Below are 24734 nucleotides of genomic sequence, written 5' to 3'. Positions count from 1 at the left end.
GACTGTATATATAAATGGACGTAGGGTCCGTGACGTCACCCATAGGATTCTGCAGAGTTGCCGAGAAGCCCTTAGTAGGCGGAGTCGGCCGCTAACGGCTCGACAGTGTCGTCAGAGTTCCACTCCCGCCTGCTCCAAATAAGGGCAAAGAGGCGGAGCCGAGGCGGGACCTTCTGCCTCCGGGCTGGAAGTAACAGAGCTAGCTGAAGCTACCAAGCTAAGCTAACATGCTCACCATCTGCAGAGTTGCCGTCGCATTTTACGTTTCTAAGGTAAGCGGACATGAGACTATTCAGCAAAACTATAAATAATAATCTAAGTTGAGTTTTTAGCATAATACTTCAGAATCTTAAAATCCCTTAACGTTTGTATGCAATGTGCTAAATTAAACACTGGAATCAAGCAAAATATTAATATGTTTGCATGACATTAGTTATTTATATTTTGCCATCACTTAATTATACGTTTAATACATTTAAGTTAAGCTAAGGTACATGTGATGATAGCTAGTTAGTGCTCTTACCTGTGAGGCCTCCTCCAAACAGCATTATAACCAGACTGTATCATTAAAACTACAAGTACCAGTTCTAGATCCTTGACTTTAGACAAACAATTCAAAAGACAAAATGTATTTAAAGACCAATCTTTATTTGAAGGTGCCTCTTAACCTGAGATATTAGTTATACAGTAATAGTATTGACAATCTAAAAAAACTGAGCAACTCAACAGTCAACTTTATATTTCTTATTGTCTAAAGCATTTATTATTTTCATTTTTCCCCTCTCATATTCAGTGTGGATGGATTGAGACAGCGTGGTGTCCAGAGAGCTGCAGAGACTTCAGGGAGAAACCTCCGTGTGATGGACGTCCTGTCTGTTGGTTTGGAGAGGACTGAGGGTCTTTCCTCTGTGAGGAGGATCAGACCTGATGGAGGAGCCCATGCATAGCTGATACCACCTGATCAGGCCTAGTCTGTCACTTTATTTGACTAAATGTGTTTACTTATACATTTAATAGGTTTACACCTTCTGTCCATATGTGCTTTTTATTTAAAACATGTTTGATTAACTTTTGGTTCACATTTCAATAAATTGAATTTGTATTTGCACTCCTTTTGTCCATTATTCTTACTGAAAATGTTAGATTACACATTCACATCCGACTGAAGATTGGCCCCATTTATTTGCGTTGCAAACTCTGCAGTACAAGGTACAGGTTGTGAAGCTCATGAAGTGAGGCAAATAGAAATAATCAGCTGATGGAGTGTAGATGTGGAAATAGGTGCATTCGATCAGCTGACTGTGTTTTCACAATAAAAATGGTTTCTTAGTGAATGTCCTGTACTGGTCTTAACATCTCATAACATCAGCTTTTAATTTTCCTCTTGGATGTTCTTCTTGACCCTCAGAGAAAGAGGAGATGCTGAATCGTGTCTTTCAGGAATGTCCTTTCCTAACAAAAATGACAGGAAACATAAAGCATATTATTGCAGAACAAGTGTGTTATTTATGAAAGAGGTGTGTTTGTGTTTAGGGGCTGTAGATATAATTATTTTGTAATTGTAATGTTTTTTTTTATTTCAACAGTGAGCTACAAAGACAATTAGATTATGAATGAACAGTATGAAATTCATCAACATTGAAATGTATTTTATTATCAAAATAATATTTAACTGTTATCAAAACTTAGTGCAACTGTAGAAGCTTGCTCTGTTGTCTCACTGAAAGAATCACTTTTACCACGTTTTCACAGACAATATTGAGAGATAAATAGCAGTTGTCACTATGCGTTAAATATCTTTGCCTTCAATACATTAAATTAGAAAGCTGACAGTCATATTGCTTGTTAACATCTAAATGTAACCCTTTGCATGGAAAAAACCCTCAACTTCACTGATGTGTAGGTGATCTAGTATTTAGTATTGTTTAATGGAATGTATAGCAGTGTATTAAAGTCAATACTTCATTTATTTAAACCAATATCTTTCTTGATTCTTTGTACAGTATGAAAAAAGAGTATTTGTACCTGTGCTGAAGTTCACTGCTGTGAGGAGTCCAGTTCTGTCTCTCACTCTCTGGTCCAGCCTGTCGAATCACCTGGACACTTTAAACAAACAGATATATATGTAAAGAACCATGTGTACAAACAATATAACTTATTATCTTCTGTTGAACATGTTGGATTGTGTATTGTCCGAGTCAGGGTCCTTTTTATTTTACTGTAACTTTGGAAGTTGTGTTACCAATGCTTACTGTTTATTTGATACCAATTTGGTAATGCAATTAATAAAAACAACAAGGTTTGGGTTCGTTCTTCAGATGACTGTGACGTTAACGTGTAAGCTCAATAATGAACTCCAGCTCAACCAACCATATTGTAATATCTAAGTAATCATCTTGAAATATGACATTAATAATTGTAATATACACACATCTTATTGTGAGGTTGATTTCACATACACTACTTCAACGTTAGCTTGTCTACATACTTGAGCATAGCCAATTTAAATTAACCTAAGCGATGCATAAAGTTCCTACCTACATAATAAAATATCTCTCTAAGTTACAAGGATGACCTTATTTTATCAACCTCAAACAGAAGCCTTTTGTTCTACAGTATTATCCCACTTAACGCTTAACACTTGTCTATTTCGTTTTAACCTTTATATATACAGTCTATGGTTTTAAGTTAACTTGGAGGCTAAGATTAGCATCGTTAGCACCGATGTAGCTACCACTCGCTTACACGCTAACCCAAGCCTTAACATTCATTACGTAGCTGATTGAAATCATAAACACATAAATAAAGTACTCAAATTTCACTTACCGCAAAACGGCATTCATGCACTGTCTGTTTTAACCGCAGAGCGAGTCACAATAGTCCCATATATAAGCATGAAGAACAAACAAACACGGCCGGGGTCAAGTTGTGTTCCCTGGATGAACTGACCAGGCAGAGTCGCTGTAGCTTCACGGAGACGGAGCAGCTAGCAGAGAGACAAGAAGCTAACAGCAGCAGTCACTTGACAGAGCTGTCACTCAATGTGACCACGCCCTAATTTATGCAAGAACTTTAAGACCTAATATAAATAAAAGGGTCATGTTAGAAAACAATTCACTCACAGATTCATAATCATGAAGGTGGAATCTAACTATATACATAATAATATTTATTGGATCCAGGGCTAGAAATGTTTTTTTTCTGCTGTGAAATTGGGCATTTTAACATGGGGCTCTATGGAAATTGCTCCTTTCTGCAGTCATCGCCTATCGGCCAATATATGAACTGCAGTTTGTGGCACTTCCGTATTGCCGCTTGGTTTCCACTTGGCCTAGTACCGGCCGGCGGGTCCTAATTCACAGTTTTTCTGGCCTCATAAAATCGCGGGTCTAGGGCCAGAGACAACGAGGCTGAGTCGGGCTGAGTATGCTAAACTAGAGAGAGCATCGCTGGCAAGGGGGCTACAACTACAACAAGATGGACATATTTGACCGTTATTTAATTGTAATACACGTTTCAAAATGATGCCGAAGTAACAACATACTGATACCGGTTAGTAAAAACCATGAATTAATGCTTTGTCAAGTCTGCAGACAGACGGCAGGCGAAAAACCTTTTAAAATGCGTGTGTTCTAAATGGAGATTGGCTAAGCTAACGCAGTATATGCTCCGACCGTCCACACTCACAACAACGGCCTATACAGACATAAATAAAGCAGCGACTGTATTCACCATGACACAGGCAGTCTGTGGTTTGTACTTGTTTAACTTTTGTCTAGTTTCTGAACATATATGAGGAGCTGTGAGCTCTGAGTGCTAACAGCTAACGGCTGTGTTGTTTTTCTGGGGTACTCTGAAGATCACGTCACGGCTCCGCCTACACTGCGTTACTATAGATACTACCCCAGTTCCTAAACTGTAATGGAAATGCGCCATAAAGTGAGCCAGTCCTAACGAGGCCCAGCCATACCGAGCGGGGCCGAGCGAGGCCGTGTAGTGGAAACGCGCCATAATGGCGCGCTTCCACTACACGGCCTCACTCGGCCCCGCTAGAGGCTGCTCCGCTGTGGTGTGAACAGGAAAACCCGGTGCTTTTCAAGCTCCAGCTCCGAACCGGCCCTGAAACACCGTTGGTGTGAATGGGGTATTAAAGAGCAGACTCCCGTCGGGGAAAGCAGAATCTTCAGCCGCTGCAACTCTTGCTGAGAATCCATGCAGGCAGGGGCGGGACTTTATTTTGCTGAGCCACCATGCGGCCAATCATATGCGAGGACACACTAGGATCATACCATTATGTGAAAGAAGGGTGGGGGGCAGACGCTCCAAAGACAGCAAGTGTAGTGGTACAGGCCAGCTACACAGAGCGACGGGGAGACGGGGAGACGGATTTAAATGCAAGCGCGTCGGAAAAAGTCAAGAAATGAGCGAAAACCGAAAAAAGAAGCAGCATCTGGCTGCATTTCAATGATATTGGAGAAAGCAAAGCTGAGTGCAGGATTTGTCAAATGAAAATAGCCTTCAGAGCAGGGTTTTGTTTTGGTAACCACTCAGGATTTATTGTCAGAGGTGGGAGAAGTTCAGATCTTGTACTTGAGTAAAAGTACCAGAGTGTAGGAATACTCGGTTACAATAAAAAGTCCTGCATTCAAAATGTTACAAGTAAAAGTAGAAAAGTATTATCATCAAAATATAGTTAAAGTACCACCTGCAGAGGGATCTAGATTCAGGTGTTCTTTTCCCCATAGAGACCGGCTCGCTGCACATTATCCCTTGCATACAGATAGATTGTGGGTCCCTTATAACATGTACACAGTGGAAATAAACATTCTGGTTACCTCAACATCAGCGCTCTTATGCATTGAACTCCTTCTGAATCAAACCGTCACGGTAGCCTTACCTTACTGATCCCTCTTAAAATAGAAAAAAACACGTTACTTTACCAGCAGAGAGAAAATGGATTATTAAATTATTAATGTGACTAATAAAGAGCAGTTTGATTATTAAGTATTATTCTGTTGATCGATGTCATTACATTTGTTGAAAAGCACATAAGGACTTGTTTAAGACTCGTTTTGTCAAAGTTTAGGACTTGGACTTGACTTGAACTTTCCCATCCTGACTTGAGACTTGACTTGGACTTGAGCGCAAAGACTTGAGACTTGACTCGGACTTGAGCGCAAAGACTTGAGACTTGACTCGGACTTGAGCGCAAAGACTTGAGACTTGACTCGGACTTGAGCGCAAAGACTTGAGACTTGACTCGGACTTGCAAAACAATGACTTGGTCCCACCTCTGGTAACCATTAGCCAATCACCAACCAAGGTAACCCCCCCCCCCCCACCTTATCACCTGAATCTCCTCCTAGAGCACCATTGTGTTCTTTTTAACCAAATATCTCTCAGAGGGGCGTGGGGAGTGGCTCCTTTTTTTCATCTAAAGTAACAGACAGAGAATCAGCACTTTTGAAACAGGGCTGAAACAGAGGGGATTATGGGATGCTGCAATGATCTGTTTGGTGTTTGGAGCCAAACACTTCAGAGACATGTTCTGTATATATCTGAGACCTATAATATATTGTTGGAAAAGAGTATAATAGGGGACCTGTAAAACATAGTAGTAGCAGCGGACCTCAATCAGGACAACTGCAACAGGTTCAACCACAATGGTCTAGATGCAACGATTTAATGTGGCTTTTTGCAAGAGGAAAGAGCGCGGAAAATGTGGAGTTATTACCATGCATTTATTGGAGATTAGTGCATAAAGATAGAGAGGCAGCGGAAAAGAGAGGCAGTCTAAGCCTATAGCAGCATGACTAGGGGCTGGTCCAAAGTAAGTAACTATAAGCTTTATCAAAAAGTCTTAAGTCCACTCTTTTTCTATGTCAGTTCGTTTCAGGATGTTTGCTGTTACTCCCCGTATGGAGCCTGTGGACAGGGATGACGACAACCAAGAGAATGCTTCTATTGCCATTGAGATTGTGGTATTGTTTTCCGATTTTTGATAAGCACATATACCAAGCCTCTTTGCATTACAAATTCTTAACAGTAGATACTTTTCCCCGGAAATTACCAAAATAAAAATAAAAACACAACCAACCAAACACATTCTCCTAAATGTGCCGCTCTATTTAAGCTGCCAGATCTGCCTGCCTCTGCCTCTCTAATGCTGCTGCTGATGTGTTCCCGTGCTGCTGCTCACCTGTTTTTTTATATATTGTTATTTTTTAGACCCCTGAAGGCATCATTTTACCACTTGATCCAATCTCTTTGAAATCAGGGATCCACTCTGGAGATTACCAACTCGCTCAAATTGTCAGGTTAGTAGTTTATCTTGTTTATGTTGGGTTCTCTACAATGAATTTTCATGTTGCAAATGTAGTGTTTGAAAAAGAACTAACCAAAATATCTTGTAAGAAAGACTTCCAAGATGATGAATGTAAGGGAAAAACACTGGATCAGAACGACATAAACTGAAAATATAGGGTTGTGAGTATGACTATTTGTTATGTCAAAAGAAGAAGTGGAAGTTGAGTTTTACTTTCTGCAGGGCTGGCCCTGACCAATTTGCTGCCCTAGGCAAGATTTTAGCTGGCATTATATTTGCTAGACCTAAAACATATTATAGAAATCAGATTACAGGTGCAGCTCACAAAATAATTAGAATATCATGGAATATATTGCCTCCAGTCCATACCATGTAGAATTTATGCAAAAGGAACCCCGACCAAGTATTGAGTAAATAAATGAACAAACTTTTCAGAAGGTCAAAATATCTGTATTATAAATCCTGTTTTGATTGGTCTTATCTAATATTATACTATTTTTAGATACAGGATTAGTGATTTTCATGATCTGGAAGCTGTAATCATCACAATTAAAACAAAAAAGGCTTGAAATATTTCACATCTGAATAATCTTTCCAAATGCCCCTGAATTTAAGGTGGGAGTAACGGTAATTGACGTTAACTCTAAATATAACTATTGATTAGCAAACAAACGACCTTGCTATCGTCTAAAAGTGAGCTAACAAGTTAACACTCTGTTCCATCAACGGTAACTATTCAATTGACTTTTGATTAATGATCACATTAACGTTACTGTACCTTTGTCCCATTTCTCCTCCTCCTCTTTTCTTTTGTTTCTTCCCTGGGCACCAGATAACTCTGTTAGTTTGACATGGTGATGGCTAATTATCGTCAGGTAGTTTTTTTTTTGTCACGGCAGGTCAAGTGTCGGTTCAGAAAATCCATAGTTTATGGGCGCTGTACGCAATGTAGAGGCGTAGTTCTGTTAAGATAAGATAATAAGATGTACTTCATTGATCCCAAATTGGGAAATTGTTTTGTTATCAAGTATCGTTAATAGTATTATTATAATTTTTTCTTCCCCCCAATTTTGGGCGCCCCCATGGATGGATGCGCCCTTAGCATTCGCCTATACTGCCTATGCCAAGGGCTGGCCCTGACTTTCTGTATTAGAAATATGTTTAACTTGGTTGGTAGAGTAGTTCCTGGGCTCTATAACACCTTACTGCACTTCATCTGTATTTTAAAGCTGCAAGATTGTCATGGTTAGTCTGAGCTGAAGAAACATTTTTATTGTATGTTTCATTTATCAGTGACAGTGCCTATTAATAAACATTAGATTTTAATATTCAAAGAGGCTAACTTAATATCCATAGTCCCTATCCAGGTGTGAATTAGAATCAGCCGAATATAGTGTTGTTGTTTTTTTCACCAGACTCTGTTATATATAGATACTGATAAACTAACAAGTTTGGATTTCAAATTATACATAATGTGCCTACATGATGAGACAGACTAACAGGATAAACTAGATTGCAAAAAGTGCCATCTTTGCTTTGAATGCTAAATCTACTATAGAGATCATGCAATTTAAACTTTTACATTTCACATCTGAATGTACTAAAGTAGCATATTCGCTTTCTGGCCGAAATGATTAAGGATTAAGTATTCTTGTAGTCATTATTGTAAATGGACAGATTCAACAGAAATAGGCCAACATTTTTTCCTTATCTCAAAGGGTCTGAATATCTCAAAGGTTGTGGTGACTGATGTTGCACTCTCTGATTATTCCTGTGTTTTCTTTGAGAGCTCTATTTCTGTTCACAAAAATGTTCAGAAAGAGGTAACCACAAAGCGATATTTAACTGAAAATACTAGGAAAATGTTTACTCAGAATTTTTCATCCACACTTGTCCCTGCTAACATCTCAGTAAATGAGCTAGTAGATCATTTTAATTCAAAAATTAAAAATGTTATAGATACCATTGCTCCAACTACGGTAAAGGAAGTGATTGGCAAGAAAATATCTCCATGGAGAAAGAGAACAGAAAGAGACCGTGAGAACAGAAAAAAGAGAGTGTCGAAAAGCTGAACGTAGGTGGCGAAAAACAAATCTCCAGGTTCACTTTGAAATCTATAAAGAGAGACTTGGCCTTTATAATTTGGAATTGAAAAACGCACGACAGTCTTTCTTCTCTGACATCATTACCAAAAACAAAAACAACGCACGTGCCTTGTTTGCTACCGTCGACAGACTAACTAACCCCCCCAGTGTCAGTAGCCTCTGAATTTCTATCCACCAGGGCGTGCAATGATTTTGCCTCCTTCTTCACTGACAAAATTCAGAAAATTAGACAAGCAGTCAGTGCCTCTGCATCAGGTACAGCAAATGTGTTGTCCCTATGTCCACCTAATATAAATTCAAACACCATGACACAATTCCATCAGATTAATGGTAAAAACTTAGAGGACATTATTCAACTTCTGAAATCCTCATCCTGCTGCCTTGATATTATTCCAACAGGATTTTTCAAAGATGTTTTTCCTTGCATGGCCTCAGATCTACTTCATATAGTAAACACATCTCTTCACTCAGGTATTTTTCCAGAGGCCCTGAAAACTGCAGTCATTAATCCGCTCTTAAAAAATAATAATCTAGATGCTTCAGTAATGAACAATTACAGGCCAATATCAAACCTGCCATTTCTAGGTAAAATCATTGAAAAAGTTGTATTTCAACAGTTGAATAACTTCTTGCATTTAAATAACTGTTTGGATGTGTTCCAGTCAGGATTTCGTCCAAACCACAGCACTGAGACTGCTCTTGTAAAGGTCTTCAATGACATCCACTTAAACACAGACAGTGGCAGAACTTCAGTGTTAGTATTATTAGATCTCAGTGCTGCGTTTGACACTGTTGACCACAACATATTACTAGACCGACTAGAAAACTGGGTGGGACTTTCGGCAACAGTTCTAAATTGGTTTGAGTCCTACTTAAAGGACAGAAAAAACTTTGTTTCTATAGGTAAATACACATCTGAGTTGACAAATATGACATGTGGGGTACCTCAAGGCTCCATCTTGGGGCCTCTTCTCTTTAACATCTACATGCTACCACTGGCTCAGATAATGAAAAACAACAAAATAAGTTACCATAGCTATGCGGATGACACACAAATTTACGTAACAATTTCACCAGGAGATTATGCTCCAATTCAAACACTGAGTAAGTGCATTGAACAAATCAATGACTGGATGTGTCAGAACTTTCTCCAATTAAACAAAAATAAAACTGAGGTAATGGTTTTTGGAGCCAAGGCAGAACGTATAAAAGTTAGCGCTGAGCTTCAGTCTGCAATGTTCAAAACAACAGATAAAGCCAGAAATCTAGGTGTAGTCATGGACTCTGACCTGAGTTTCAACAGTCACATTAAAACAGTTACTAAATCAGCCTACTATCACCTAAAGAACATATCTAGGATTAAAAGACTAATGTCACAGCAGGATTTGGAAAAACTTGTGCATGCTTTTATCTTCAGTATACTCGACTACTGTAATGGTGTATTTACAGGTCTCACTAAAACATCTATTAGAAAGCTGCAGCTAATTCAGAACGCCGCTGCTCGAGTCCTCACTAACACTAAGAAAGTGGATCACATCACTCCTGTTCTGAAGTCCTTACACTGGCTTCCTGTGTGTCAAAGAATAGATTTCAAAATACTGCTGCTGGTTTATAAAGCTTTGAATGGTTTAGGCCCAAAATACATGTCTGACCTACTGCTAAATTATGAACCATCCAGATCTCTCAGGTCTTCAGGGACTGGTCAGCTTTCTGTCCCCAGAGTCAGAACTAAACATGGAGAAGCAGCATTCAGTTATTATGCTCCAAATATCTGGAACAAACTCCCAGAAACCTGCAGGTCCGCTGCAACTCTTACTACTTTTAAATCCAGACTGAAGACTTTTCTTTTTGTCGCTGCTTTTAATTGAACTATTCACATCTTAAACTGCACTGTAACTTTTAACTTTTATCCATGTATTTTTTCTTTTAATGTTTATTTTATTATCTTTTCTTTTTAATGACTGATTTTAAATGCCATTTTCATAATGTCTTCCATTTTTGTAAAGCACTTTGAATTGCCTTGTGTTGAAAGGTGCTATATAAATAAACTTGCCTTGCCTTGCCTTGCCTTATGAACTGTACAGTAAAACTAACTAGAGAATGCAATTCCTGAAGAAATTGCTAGTGGGAATGCTTTATGCTGAAAATCTGACGCTGAATTGCTATTCTGAAATGTAATGTGTAAGAAGAAAGTGAAGAATTTAGATTGAAATGATACATGAACACTGGGGGCTTGAATGTGTGATAAGAGAAGAAAAGAAAGTAAAAAAGCTTGGAAAAGCATCAGAATATTTGAACTGCAAACTATTGAACTAACTTGATGACGAATGATCTGTCGCCATGGCAACGGTATTTGATGACACCCCATAATACGCTTAGATGTTTTGATGGCCGTTTGGAGCATTTTCACTGAAGTTATGAGAAAACCGTGTTTCATAGCGAGCATTGTGTTGCCATGGCAACGGCATTTGAAGAAATCTCAAAACTGTCACGTAGATGTCTTCACGGCTGGACTGTTAGCACACGTGAAGTTTGAGCACTTTTTGACCATTTTCATAGGAGTTATAGCAATATCGTATTTTACGGCGAGGGATGCGTTGCCATGGCAACATCTTTTGAGGAAAACTCACTAATGGCACATAGACATGTTGATAGCTGGACCATTAACGGTCATCTGAAGTCTGGTGGTGTTTTGACCATTTTCGTATCAGTTACAACAACATCGTGTTTTTTGGCGAGGGATGCGTTTCCATGGAAACAGCCTATGGTGAGATCTCAGATTTGGCGGAGAGCTGTTGAGGCATGGACCGGTGACAAGCGAAGTTTGGGGACAATCGGACCGTGTCCATTGGAATTACAGCGACATCGTATTTCATGGCGAGGGATGCGTATCCATGGAAACGGCATATGATGACACCCCATAATTGACATAGAGCTGTTGAGGGCTCAGCACCAGACTTCAGATAATGGTTAATGGTCCATTAACCATTATCTGAAGTCTGGTGCTGTTTTAGACCATTTGCATAGGTATCACGACAACATCGTGTTTTATGGCGAGGGCAACAGCCTATGCTGAGATCTCAGATTTGGCGTAGAGCTGTTGAGCCATGGACCGGTGATATACAATCGAAGTTTATATGTGAACGTTTTGTTGAAGAACCGTAACAGATATCGGTGAAATTTCAAAGTGTGAAGCATGTCAAGGAACTTGAGCATCTGAAGTGTACTTTTGTGTTAATAATGTGGCCTTTTTGGCAGATTAACTAAAGGAGTGCGGCTGCTGTGGTGGGGAAAGATGAGGCTAAACTTACAATGGGGTTTAATGGAGACATGTTGAAAGTTTTTGTCACTTCATGCCCTCAAGAGGCATTCATTAATTAAATTATTTTGTTTAATTCTTTTAAAAATGTTCAAGGTACGAGATGTTTTCCTACGTTTCTCATGAAAAATTATGTCTCAGGAATATAGGGTTTGGGAATTATGGCAGTTTTAAAAGAAAATATGAAGGCAAAATTAAATCTGTCCTCCACTCTAGCTGTGACATCACGCACTCTAAAATCTCAAGAAGGCCTCTTTACCAAGGTCTGCACAATGTTTAATATCTCTAAAAGTACGAATCAGATTTAAAAGTTGTGTTACACGAATAATGTCAGAAAGATGTGTAACATTTTAAAGTTGGAATGAGGTTTCTGAGTGAAAGTATGAAGGAGCAGTTAGCAGTTTAAGTTGCATGAAGATTGCTCAAGTCTGAAGAGTTTCTCCATTGAATTCCATGTAAAACATGTTGATGAATTATGGGATGTATCTCTGGAATTATGAAAGTTATGAATAAGAAAAGTAATAGCCATCGATTCCCGACCGAGCTGAACGTTTTGATGTTTGAACGGAGTTTCTGCGATGTGGAATGTGGGAGAAGAAGAGGTGTAAAATAACCCGGCGGAATAATAAAGAATTTCGTGCGTAGCATAACAGAGAGTTGGAATGCTGTATCAGCATTCCCACTAAATTAGCGGAAACAGACATAATACTAATACTTTTACTGCTTACTACGGTACTAACCTGAACACGTTTAATTTTAGACCTTTAAAGTGTTTCTGTAGTGACTGCTCTCTGTAGGGCACTAATAATTATTTTCAGCAGGTCATTTTTATATATTTCATTTGTGAATCAACAAGATATAAATATGAGGCCTGATTCCTGTATTACCTTGTCACTTCTCCAAATTTGTATTTAAACGTTGTGTGTTTCTATGTTTAGTCTCGGACTGTGGAAGATCGTCACGAAGTTCCGGAGCAACCCACAGCAGAGCTTTCAAGCAGAGTTTGAGGTCAAAAAATATGGTGAGTCTCCCATTACCTGCACTTTCATTTAAAACCTTCAGTATATTAACTCACAGCATTCACTCATTTCTTACTGGATTTTCTTATTGCCGCTGCTTTTAATTGAACTATTCATATCTAACACTGCACTGTAACTCTTATTCATGTATTTTATACCTGTGTTATTCTGTGTTATTATCTTTATTTGATCCTGTATTTAAATGCCATTTTATAACTAGAGAATGCAATTCCTGAAGAAATTGCAAGTGGGAATGCTTTATGCTGAAAAGCTGACGTTAAACTGCTATGCTGAGATGTAATGTGTAAAAAGAAAGTGAAGAATTTAGATTGAAATGATACATGAACACTGGGGGCTTGAATGTGTGATGAGAGAAGAAAAGAAAGTAAAAAGGCTTGGAAAAGCAGCAGAATATTTGAACTGCAAACTTTTGAACTAACTTGATGGCGAATGATCTGTCGCCATGCCAACAGCATTTGATGACATCCCATAATACGCTTAGATGCGTTGATGGCTGCATCGTTACCAAACCTGTGAAGTTTTGGGCCGTTTGGAGCATTTTCGCTGAAGTTATGAGAAAACCGTGTCTCATGGCGAACATTGTGTTGCCATGGCAACGGCATTTGAAGAAATCTCAAAACTGTCCCGAAGATGTCTTCACGGCTGGACTGTTGGCACACGTGAAGTTTTAGCACTTTTTGACAATTTTCATAGGAATTATAGCAATATCGTGTTTTATTACAAGGGATACGCATCCCTTGTAATAAAACACGATATTGCTATAATTCCTATGAAGTTTGGGGGCGATCGGACCGTGTCCATTGGAGTTAAAGCGACATCGTGTTTCATGGCGAGGGATGCGTTTCCATGGAAACGGCATATGATGACACCCCATAATTGACATAGAGCTGTTGAGGGCCGGACCATTAACCATTATCTGAAGTCTGGTGCTGTTTTAGACCATTTGCATAGGTATCACGACAACATCGTGTTTTAAGGCGAGGGATGCGTTTCCATGGAAACGACAAATGGTGAGATCTCAGATTTGGCGTAGAGCTATTGAGGCATGGACCGGTGATATACAAGAGAAGATTCAGGGACGATTAGACCGTGTCCATTGGAGTTACAGCGACATCGTGTTTCATGGCAAGTGGTCTGTCGCCAAGGCAACGGCATTTGATGACACCCCATAATACGCTTCGATGCGTTGATGGCTGCATCGTTACCAAACCTGTGAAGTTTTGGGCCGTTTGGATGATTTTCACTGAAGTTATGAGAAAACCGTGTTTCATGGCGAGCATTGTGTTGCCATGGCAACGGCATTTGAAGAAACCCCATAATTGACGTACAGCGACATCGTGTTTCATGGCAAGTGGTCTGTCGCCAAGGCAACGGCATTTGATGACACCCCATAAGACGCTTCGATGCGTTGATGGCTGCATCGTTACCAAACCTGTCAATGTGACATCATCGTGTTCCATGACACAGGTGTTTATATTTGAGCTAACGAGGTGTGCAGAGATCAAAGGTTTCCATTGTTCTGAATGAGAGATAAACCTCTTACATGTGAACGTTTTGACGAAGAACCGTAACAGATATCTGTGACATTTCAAAACGTGAAGCATCTCAAGGAAGTTGAGTATCTGAAGTGTAATTTTTGTGTACTTTCGGGTTAATAATGTGGCCTTTTTGGCAGTTTAACTAAAGGTGTGCGGCTGCTAGCGTGAGGAAATATCAGCCTGAAATTACAATGGGCTTTAATGGAGGCATGTTGAACGTTTTTGTCACTTCATGCCCTCAAGAGGCATTTTGTTTAATTATTTTTGCTTAATTATTTGTCATTTTTCAAGCTATGAGATGTTTTCCTACGTTTGTCATGAAGAATTATCTCTCAGGAATGTAGGGTTTGGGAATTATGGCAGTTTAAAAGAAAAATATGAAGGCAAATTTCAAGATTTCCTCCACTCTAGCTGTGACATCACGCACTCTAGTTAATGTTAAAATCTGAAGAAATATCTAAAAGTAATAGCCATCGATACCCGACCGAGCTGAACGTTTTGATATTTGAACGGAGTTTCTGCGATGTTCAATGCGGGAGGAGAAGAGGTGCAAAATTCCGGCGGAATAATAATAAAGAATTTGAATAACATATAGTGGGAATGCTGTATCAGCCTTCATATTTTTTTTTAAAACTGCCATAATTCCCAAACCCTACATTCCTGAGACATCATTTTTCATGACAAACGTAGGAAAACATCTCGTAGCTTGAAAAATGACAAATAATTAAGCAAAAATAATTAAACAAAATGCCTCTTGAGGGCATGAAGTGACAAAAAACGTTCAACATGCCTCCATTAAAGCCCATTGTAATTTCAGGCTGATATTTCCTCACGGTAGCAGCCGCACACCTTTAGTTAAACTGCCAAAAAGGCCACATTATTAACCTGAAAGTACACAAAAATTACACTTCAGATACTCAACTTCCTTGACATGGTTCACATTTTGAAATGTCACAGATATCTGTTACGGTTCTTCGACAAAGCGTTCACATGTAAGAGGTTTATCTCTCATTCAGAACAATGGAAACCTTTGATCTCTGCACACCTCGTTAGCTCAAATATAAACGTGTTTGAGCTAACGACGTGGTCACTGGAGTTTAACAGACTGTCTGAGCCTATTCTTATCTTTCTGATGGAGACTTCATACTGACTTCAACATGTTCCACCTATTTTATACATTATTGGTGACACACAGCTGTCGTCGTTAGCTCAAATATAAACACCTGTGTCATGGAACACGATGATGTCATAACACACAGGTGTTCGTGTTTGAGCTAAGGACGTGGTCACTGGAGTTTAACAGACTGTCTGAGCCTATTCTTTTCTGTCTGATGGAGACTTCATACTGACTTCAACATGTTCCACCTATTTTATACATTACGGTACGTCCACACAGCAGCGTTAAAAAAATCTTCCAACGCTTCTGCCCATTCACTTTGAATGGGGTGACGTCACTTTGCCTCACTTTTCGCCGAACTGCATTGTGGGAAGCAGAGCGGAGCTTTCCAGGCATCTCAGTTTTCAAAAGTTGAGCAATGTTCAACTTTTGAAGCTTCTGAAGCTTTCGGTGGAAGCGTCAGCCAATCAAATCATATGCCAGTACAAGCTCTAGCCAATCAAACCGCTGCTTGTGTCTCAGGGGCGGGAGATTCATGTGATTTGTTGTTGGTCGAGCTTCAGACACGCCCGCCGGCAAGCTTTTTCCAAAGCAGCTGTGTGGACGGGCCGTTATTGGTGACACACAGCTGTCGTCGTTAGCTCAAATATAAACACCTATGTCATGGACCACGATGATGTCACATTGACAGGTTTGGTAATGATGCAGCCATCAACGCCTCTAAGCGTATTATGGGGTGTCATCAAATGCCGTTCCCATGGCGACAGACCACTCGCCATGAAACACGATGTCGCTTTAACTCCAATGGACACGGTCCGATCGCCCCCAAACTTCGCTTGTATATCACCGGTCCATGCTTCAACAGCTCTACGCCAAATCTGAGATCTCACCATAGGCTGTTTCCATGGAAACGCATCCCTCGCCATAAAACACGATGTTGTCATGATACCTATGCAAATGGTCCAAACACCACCAGACTTCAGATGACAGTTAATGGTCCAGTCCTTAACATGTCTATGTGCCATTAGTGAGTTTTCCTCAAAAGCTGTTGCCATGGCAACGCATCCCTTGCAATAAAACACGATATTGCTATAACTCCTATGAAAATTGTCAAAAAGTGCTAAAACTTCACGTGTGCCAACAGTCCAGCCGTGAAGACATCTACGGGACAGTTTTGAGATTTCTTCAAATGCCGTTGCCATGGCAACACAATGCTCGCCTTGAAACACAGTTTTCTCATAACTTCAGTGAAAATACTCCAAACAGCCCAAAATTTCACAGGTTTGGTAACGATGCAGCCATCAACGCATCTAAGCGTATTAAGGGATGTCATCAAATGCCGTTGGCATGGCGACAGATCATTCGCCATCAAGTTAGTTCAAAAGTTTGCAGTTCAAATATTCTGCTGCTTTTCCAAGCCTTTTTACTTTATTTTCTTCTCTCATCACACATTCAAGCCCCGAGTGTTCATGTATCATTTCAATCTAAATTCTTCACTTTCTTCTTACACATTACATTTTCAGCATAGCAGTTTAGCGTCAGCATAAAACATTCCCACTAGCAATTTCTTCAGGAATTGCATTCTCTAGTTCTTAATGCTCTTAATGTTTTTCATTTTTGTGAAGAACTTGACTTGCCTTTTGTTGAAAGGTGCTATATAAATAATCTTGCCTTGCCTTGCCTTGGATCTTGGATTGGTAAAACCATAAATATCATTTTTCAGTGCTTCCCCGTTTTGAGGTTAAACTGAATCCTACGAGCTCTTTCTTCTACGTGGACGACCAAGAGCTCACAGTCAACATTAAAGCCACGTAAGAGAAAGTTCTTGTTTTGTGGCTTTAGAGACTGTTTGATTGGTGGATTGATTGTAGGAATGAATACAGGTTGCTGTTTAGAGGTTTGGTTGACGCTCTTTCTCTTTTAGTTTCTTTAACCATTTGTTTTGACTTTGTTTAAAATTACCCTGTTTTGATTTATACTATTCCGTCTCTTGCTGATTTAGGTATTTGTTTGGTCCAGAGCTGAATGGGATGGCCTATGTTGTGTTTGGGGTCATAAATGATGGTGAAAAGAAGAGCTTTCCAAGTTCTCTTCAGAGAGTGCAGGTGAGCACATTCTACACTTACTGTATTGTGTTTTGGAAGAGTCTAATACTCACAAAATGTGTAGTATTTTTCCTCCAACTCCAAGATCTGCAGTTAATTCACTTAATATGTTGCATTTATATTCACAGATATTATGTATTTAGCGTGTTGAAAATGTACCACAATGGCAAAAATGGTGGTGACACATTATTTTGATGATGTTTTAATTGAGAGACCCTTAGCAGCAGGAAATTACATTTTCTACGTTGAAACCCAGAATTTACAAGTTCAGTAAAGTACTACCAACTGTTCACTGTAACACTATACTACATTTTAAGACACATTTTTTAACTATGTTACATTAGCTTGAGGGAGGTGTTGGAGCTGTCACACTGAGGAGAGAGCACATCACAACGACCTTCGGAAACATTGAAGAACTGGTGACGAAATCCATTTTTGTAGCTGTCAGTGTGCTAACGGAGAACGGTAAGAAAGAGACTAAGACTATTCCCAAACAAGACGGACAGAGTTGGAAAACATAAATATATAAAGATAGGATACGTTTTTTTAATTTATATTGGAGTGTTGTACGTCTTTTAAAAAATTGACCTTGAGTCTCTATAATAAACCTGATGATGTATCCACTAGAAAGGGACCAAATTGAAAGATATAATTAATTATAAACAAAATAATCTTTAATCTGTTTTGATTTGATTTGTTTCTGCATCTATTAACAGGTGATGAAATGGTGGAGGCAGAGTTGAGAAATATTCAGATTGTCAAATCACCTTTCACCATCCACTTCAAGAAAACTCCCAAATATTTTAAACCAGGAATGACCTTCGAAGTTGTGGTATGTACTTTGCATTAACTTTATAAAGTACTATAAAAAAGTACATTATAATAACTTAAGCAAAAGTATGGCTATATCTTTAATGTATTAAGAACTGCCATCACAGAAAATGTTTCATTGCTGAAAAAAGTGACTATTTATTTTAGTTATGAAACCTATATAGACTTTACTCCTATCTTGCTATATTACATGACAATAACAGATCATAGCAATTTTTCTGTCATGGATTTTAATTATGATTCCAGAGAAATTGAGAAATGTACCCGTTAAGCTTTGTTTCACCATAAACTATCTAAGTCATAATATTTAGTGAACAGAGCTAGTTATTAGTACTGAGTTTTGACCTTTATAAGATGTGGTCTAATAAGACAGTAAAACATCTTTCTGATTGTTGAACTGTTTGTGTCGGTGTTGGCAGGTCCAAGTTGTGTATCCTGACAACACTCCGGCACAAGGTGTTGCTATTGTGGTTGAACCAGGCTATGTGAATGGCATCACCGCAAACAATGGCATGGCAAGGCTAACAATCAATACAAGGGACCCACAACTAACGATCACTGTAAGTCTCTTAAAAATTCATATAGCCACCACAGGCCGCTTTTCAAATGTAAGCTTTTAACATTTTTGAAATTCATTTTTTAAGGTGAATTCAAGCAGAGCTATCAGCGGACATTTGTTTCATTATAGCTCATTGCTTTTCTTCCGCTTCTTGCACATTTAATTGGCAGTATGTAAATGGTGAAGCTTATCTTCATCGTAGCCAGGATAAAGATGGAATAGGAAAGACTTAAGACTTTTTAAGTAATATTTATTTAACCATGTGTATGCTTATGTGTTTCTTTAATTTCAGGCAAGGACGAATGATCCTCGTATTTCATCGAGCAGACAAGCATCAGCCACCATGACAGCTCTCCCATATATTACCCAAAGCAAAAACTATATCCACATAGGTAAGAGACCAGGGTTGGGAATCTTTTTGTATACCACTATTTTATTTTTTGAATCACGGTTTGATTCTAAATTGATCCTCAATTAACTGCATAGAGGTGCTAATTTAGAAATAGACTCCAATCAGCCTTGCGCTTATTATGGCTGTTTGGCAAATTACGGTGTGAAAGTAGAGTGAAGCGTCTATGAAATTATGGGGTTTCATTATTAAGGAAATTATTTAAAGTTTAGGTTGGGGATGCTTTGGACGGTATTGAGCCAAATAGTTATAACATCATTTGTCTGGAAAACATGCTCTTCCTACATTTTTCACTTTTATATAATAAATTAATCTACGACTATCTTGCTCTAGAATAACTGTCCATCAGAAGCAATGTAAAATATCATTGTTTTATGGGGAGAAAATGTACTACAATGCTCTACTTTAGAAATACTTGAGATACTGCAATCAAAACATGTCATATTTGCAGGTGTGGATTCAGCTGATGTAGAATTAGGAAATAACCTGAAAATCACCCTCAACATCAACAGGCGGGAAAGTCATGACAATGACATCACATACCTGGTGAGAGATGTTTGAAATCTGTGCATGTGCGCTTATACTACCCTTTTTGTTGCGTCCATCAAGTTGTGTAGTGCAGTATACACGCTCATGTGCAATAAGTGCTGATATGTAAGTCTGTGTCCCTATAGTTCATGAGCAGAGGTCAGCTGGTGCTAAAAGGCCGATACAAGACAAGAGGTCAGGTACTGATCTCCCTGATGGTTCTCATTACCAAAGACATGCTGCCATCGTTCCGCATCATAGCCTATTACCACACAAATGGGAATGAAGTCGTATCAGACTCTGTTTGGGTGGATGTAAAAGACTCCTGCATGGGCTCGGTGAGACACGCAATACAAAACACACACAAACTGATTTATTTATTACTGTAATCATCTGACATTTTTTAATGTAAGCGACTGGTTCAACAAATCCAAACTGTATGTGTAATTCATTGACCTCAACTCCACATTTAGCTGAAGCTGGAACCATCGAGACCCGCTCCATCCTATGAGCCTCGCAGTACTTTTGGTCTAAAGGTTACAGGAGACCCAGGGGCCATAGTGGGACTGGTGGCAGTGGACAAAGGCGTCTATGTCCTTAAGAACAAGCACCGCCTCACACAGAAAAAGGCAATTTATTTATATCATATTTTTCTTGCATTCATTGCATTAATACATTTCTAATGACATTTCAATCAGGAGACGCGGTTTTGATGTAAGAATACATATTTATTGCCAGGGATACACAAATGAATGTAATGGTGATTTTGGCGATTAGGCCTCGTGGTGGTGAATAGATGGTTGGGTTCGGTCTGAAGGGGAGGGGCATAGCTTGACCCTGGATTCAGAGGGACAGGGGGTGAAAAGGGGTGGAGGAGGGTTGCATTGAGTCACCTGAAATGACAGCTTTCAGAGGTGGGAGAGCAGATTTAAAAGGTTTAGCAGAGCGCTGTGATAGGCGTGTGGGAATAATAATGATAATAATAATAATACATGAGACTTGTATAGCGCTTTTCAGGAAACTCAAAGACGCTTTGACAGAGAATGAAAAAAAACAACAACAAAAACAAAACAAAGAAAAATACAAAAAGAGATAAACAAAACAATAGAATAGAGCAAAGTGATTGGTTAAGCTGGGGAGTGACGCCCCCGATCACTTATTGAGAGGAGAGAGAGTAGTAACATGGAAATAGTAAATGAGCTTCATATCAGAACTTTAATGTGAGTTTCCAGATCTGTCTACCTCTTGCCTTTAAGTCTTGTTTATTTATTTGTGTGTGAATGACTTTCACTATGCTCAGGTGTGGGACATCGTAGAGAAGTACGACACAGGTTGCACACCAGGTGGAGGGAAGGACGGTATGAGTGTGTTCTACGATGCTGGGCTGCTGTTTGAGTCCAAAGCTTCTGGGACTCCCTACAGACAAGGTGACACTACTTTACTCTCCCATTCCCTGAACATAGTTTTAGGCTACAATAGTATACAAATGAATCTCTACGAAGAAAGGTGAGCACATAGACCTTTATTTATCACCATCAGTCAAATGCTGAGCATATTCGGTTCAGGGTCTTTTTATGGCTCCCCTTTATGGCCATGCAAATTGTTTTGGTCTCTCTAAATGGTTTGTTGCTGTTTAGATATTTTGTAAATATTTTAGTGCTAGAAAAATATTGTATGCTAGAAAAACGACAGATACCTTAAAGGGGACCTATCATGCAAAATGCACTTTTGTACGTCTTTTATACATGAATATGTGTCCCCGTTGTTCCAGGGAACTTACCAAGTGTCAGAAAACACGACCCTCTCTATTTTCCTCCATACCCAAATCTCTAAAAAAGGGGCTGCAACGGATCTGATAAAAACTGATCCAGATTTGAACACTGTCCTGACGTCAGGTTGTTTTTTACAGTTTTTTATATTAATAATTTGACCGTCTATGTTTCTTGTAGCTATTTAATTAGCTGGTTTTACTGCCCTGTTAGGGTACAGTTTTATTATTATGCTACTGTGTTTGTTGTATATCGTTATAACTCTGGCACAACAATTTCCTTCGGGATAAATAAAGTCCTATCTTATCTTATCTTATCTTATACCACATTTTTCTCACCCCCACACCCTGTTCACGTTTCCTACCAGAGAAATCACCTCACTCTGATTTAAAAAGTTCCATAACAATTATACAATGCTTAAAGTAGGTTAAATATGGTTGAGTTCTGTAAAAGATTTTGTCTCTGTTGCTTATTTCAGAATTGAAATGTCCGGCACCGAGCAGGAGGAAACGAGAGACTACAATCATGGATGTCAGAACCAGCTTACGTAAGAACCATAACTCTATACCAGGGGTCGGTAACCTTTTTGATATGAAGGGCCATTCAACATTTTTGTTTTGATCAGCGTACCGACGATCGTGAATTGTCGGGGGGGGGGGGGTGGCTGAAGAGCTCAGCGCTCGTGAACTGTCAATAGGAGGGCGGGGAAGCAGTGTGTGGACCTCTTTCTTTCAGCGCAACTTACATGATGCCGTTTAAACAAATTTAAATAATTGGTTTAAACGGCATAATAATAAGGACGACCGTCCGTTCTGTGAATCTCCAGAACACACAGATGGCCAGCCCGCCCCTGTGTAGCATATTATTTTGTTGAGAGCTGAGCAGGCTTTCAACTAAAGACACAGCCACGCAAAAACTGCGGCATTTGTACAGCTCCTTATGGGTACTGCAATTTGTGAAGTGCCGGCTCGGCAGCAGTGCTTTCCTTCGTGGTGAAACGATCAGCACTGCACCACGGAGGAAAGCGGCAGAAAGCCGCCTGGATTTAAAGAGAGCGGGGCTGTGTTGCAACGGGGAGACGCCCTCTGGCTGCGGTCTTGTTCAGGATCCGAAAATACAATTTAAATATTTTGCACACTTATTCCACTTATTCCTAGTGTGCCACTGGTTACGGTGCCGCGTGCCACCATTGGCACGCGGTCTATACAAACCGAAAAAGGTTAATGACAAAAGAAATACACATAACCTTCCTCAGGCAGTGTGTTTGTACCGGGGACAGGAGAGACCCCCTTGATGAGAAACTGTAAGAAATGATCGGGGAATCCCTCCGGAGTGGAGTCATGACGACTGGATCTGAATTATTTTGTTGTTTTGGTGGTTTGTGTTCCAGCTTTCGATCAGCAACTATATATCCATAATCCACCAGTTAAACGAAATACAACTAATGTGTTGTGTAATATTAGCTGTACAATTTACCACATATGGTGTTCTTAGTTTCCATACCTCCTGTGTTTTACGAGCGACTTATCAAGTCTTGGCAAACGGCATAAAACACGATTAAACATGATAGTATATAAAACCATGCTCGTATCTACAACCTATAGAAATGCAAAACGGCGTCAGTTTAGACGTAATTCTGTCCTCCTGCTTACCGCATAATTTATGAGAAAACATTTCATAACATTAACACAACATATTCGAGGTGGTTTTAAATAACATATCCGTATTTAGTTATGTTTTTGTGTGCACTGAGGAGTCGCAAACAGGCGTTTGTTTAATCATTTTAAGATTGGTTTTAATCAATGTTTGAAAATGAATTCTTCATATATGATAAATGAGAGGTAACATTTTATTTATGGTATTATTTCCACATATTTCTCCATTCTTCCTTCTGCCAACGGTGTCGCAGTTTCTCGTCTCTCCCGTTTTTGTGCTTAGTGCGTACGCATGGGTTAGAGTTTGCATGGAGGACCGCACATTTTCCCGTCAAGTTAGTATTTTATAAATCGCAAACATTGCGTAGAAACTGGCGTACGCCATTTTTTGAGCGTATATCCCTTTATAAATGAGGCCCCAGGTCTTAAAAGGAAAACCAACGCATAATTGCCTTAAACCTCTAGGTGAGGAGGATGACAACAGTTACATTGACAGCAATGAAATTGTTTCTCGCACCAAGTTCCCTGAAAGTTGGCTGTGGTCAGATATCATACTTCCTGCTTGCCCTGGACGAAACCCATGGTAAGTCAACCGACATATACACACAAAAAACTTCAATAATGACACCACCAAGATTTAAGCCTACACATATCTCTCAAAGATTTAACACCATTCTTTGTTTCAGTGATACCACATCAGTGACAAAAAATGTTCCACTGCAAGATTCAATCACCACCTGGCAGTTTACTGGCATTAGTCTGTCAACAACTCACGGTGAGAATTCAGTGACTGAAAGCTGTTTCATTGAGTCATGAAGATTTGTTCGTTGTTCTCGAGTCCAGGATGAAGTTAAAAAGAGACAATGTAGTCTTGAAAAGGTTCAAATGGGTAATTTAATAAAGTAACGTGGTTTTGAAACAAACAGAGCAAATCAGGAACACAGCGCCATGTTCGGGTGGGGGGAAGAAGAGAGAGATCGATTCTACGTGGAGCGAGCTATTATCCAATTCCTGGCTCCTCCTCTCATTGGCGGCTTTGGCGAAAGGGGCCTCCCTCCACTCGTTCTTCTGTGTCTGATATCGCGTAAATGAGAGGATTTAGATGTTGTGTGTTCATTGTATAACTCCACACGCCTTTTCTCCTCGTATTCTCATTCATGGCTTTTAATGCATTTTAACGGCTGTAATCATTGTTAACGTGAAACCGGAAGTGACGTCATTTGGAAACAACGGGGACGCCTTTCAATAAAGCTTTTCAAAATAAAACTATACATTAATTTAACATTCAGCAATAACGTTAGCCACAAGCTAATGCTAACCGGAAATGAAGTATTTTCAGAATAAAACAGTTTTAAGCTTACAGTATGTTTAATCTAAATTACGTCATTTAAACATTGATTTTAATTTCTTACAGTCATCTAACCTTGAACTTGT

The 24734-nt window shown here is 39.3% G+C and overlaps 1 protein-coding gene across 1 annotated transcript in view; it reads left to right on the top strand.

Annotated features, from left to right (window-relative positions):
- LOC117478297 (complement C3-like) overlaps nt 1-24734 on the top strand; it is a 46328-nt gene that overhangs the window by 4956 nt on the left and 16638 nt on the right. The window contains exons 4-19 of the mRNA XM_034125289.1: nt 5887-5981; nt 6229-6317; nt 12688-12770; nt 17168-17255; nt 17447-17549; nt 17894-18014; nt 18266-18381; nt 18800-18940; nt 19232-19331; nt 19800-19894; nt 20023-20214; nt 20350-20505; nt 21177-21303; nt 22124-22192; nt 23766-23883; nt 23987-24075. Of these exons, the coding sequence (XP_033981180.1) occupies nt 5887-5981; nt 6229-6317; nt 12688-12770; nt 17168-17255; nt 17447-17549; nt 17894-18014; nt 18266-18381; nt 18800-18940; nt 19232-19331; nt 19800-19894; nt 20023-20214; nt 20350-20505; nt 21177-21303; nt 22124-22192; nt 23766-23883; nt 23987-24075 (1782 nt within the window). The remainder of the gene's footprint in view (nt 1-5886; nt 5982-6228; nt 6318-12687; nt 12771-17167; nt 17256-17446; nt 17550-17893; nt 18015-18265; nt 18382-18799; nt 18941-19231; nt 19332-19799; nt 19895-20022; nt 20215-20349; nt 20506-21176; nt 21304-22123; nt 22193-23765; nt 23884-23986; nt 24076-24734) is intronic.

The sequence above is a fragment of the Trematomus bernacchii genome, unplaced genomic scaffold, assembly GCF_902827165.1.
Source record: "Trematomus bernacchii unplaced genomic scaffold, fTreBer1.1, whole genome shotgun sequence".
NCBI lineage: Eukaryota > Metazoa > Chordata > Actinopteri > Perciformes > Nototheniidae > Trematomus > Trematomus bernacchii.
This window is presented reverse-complemented; position numbering and strand designations above follow the sequence as displayed.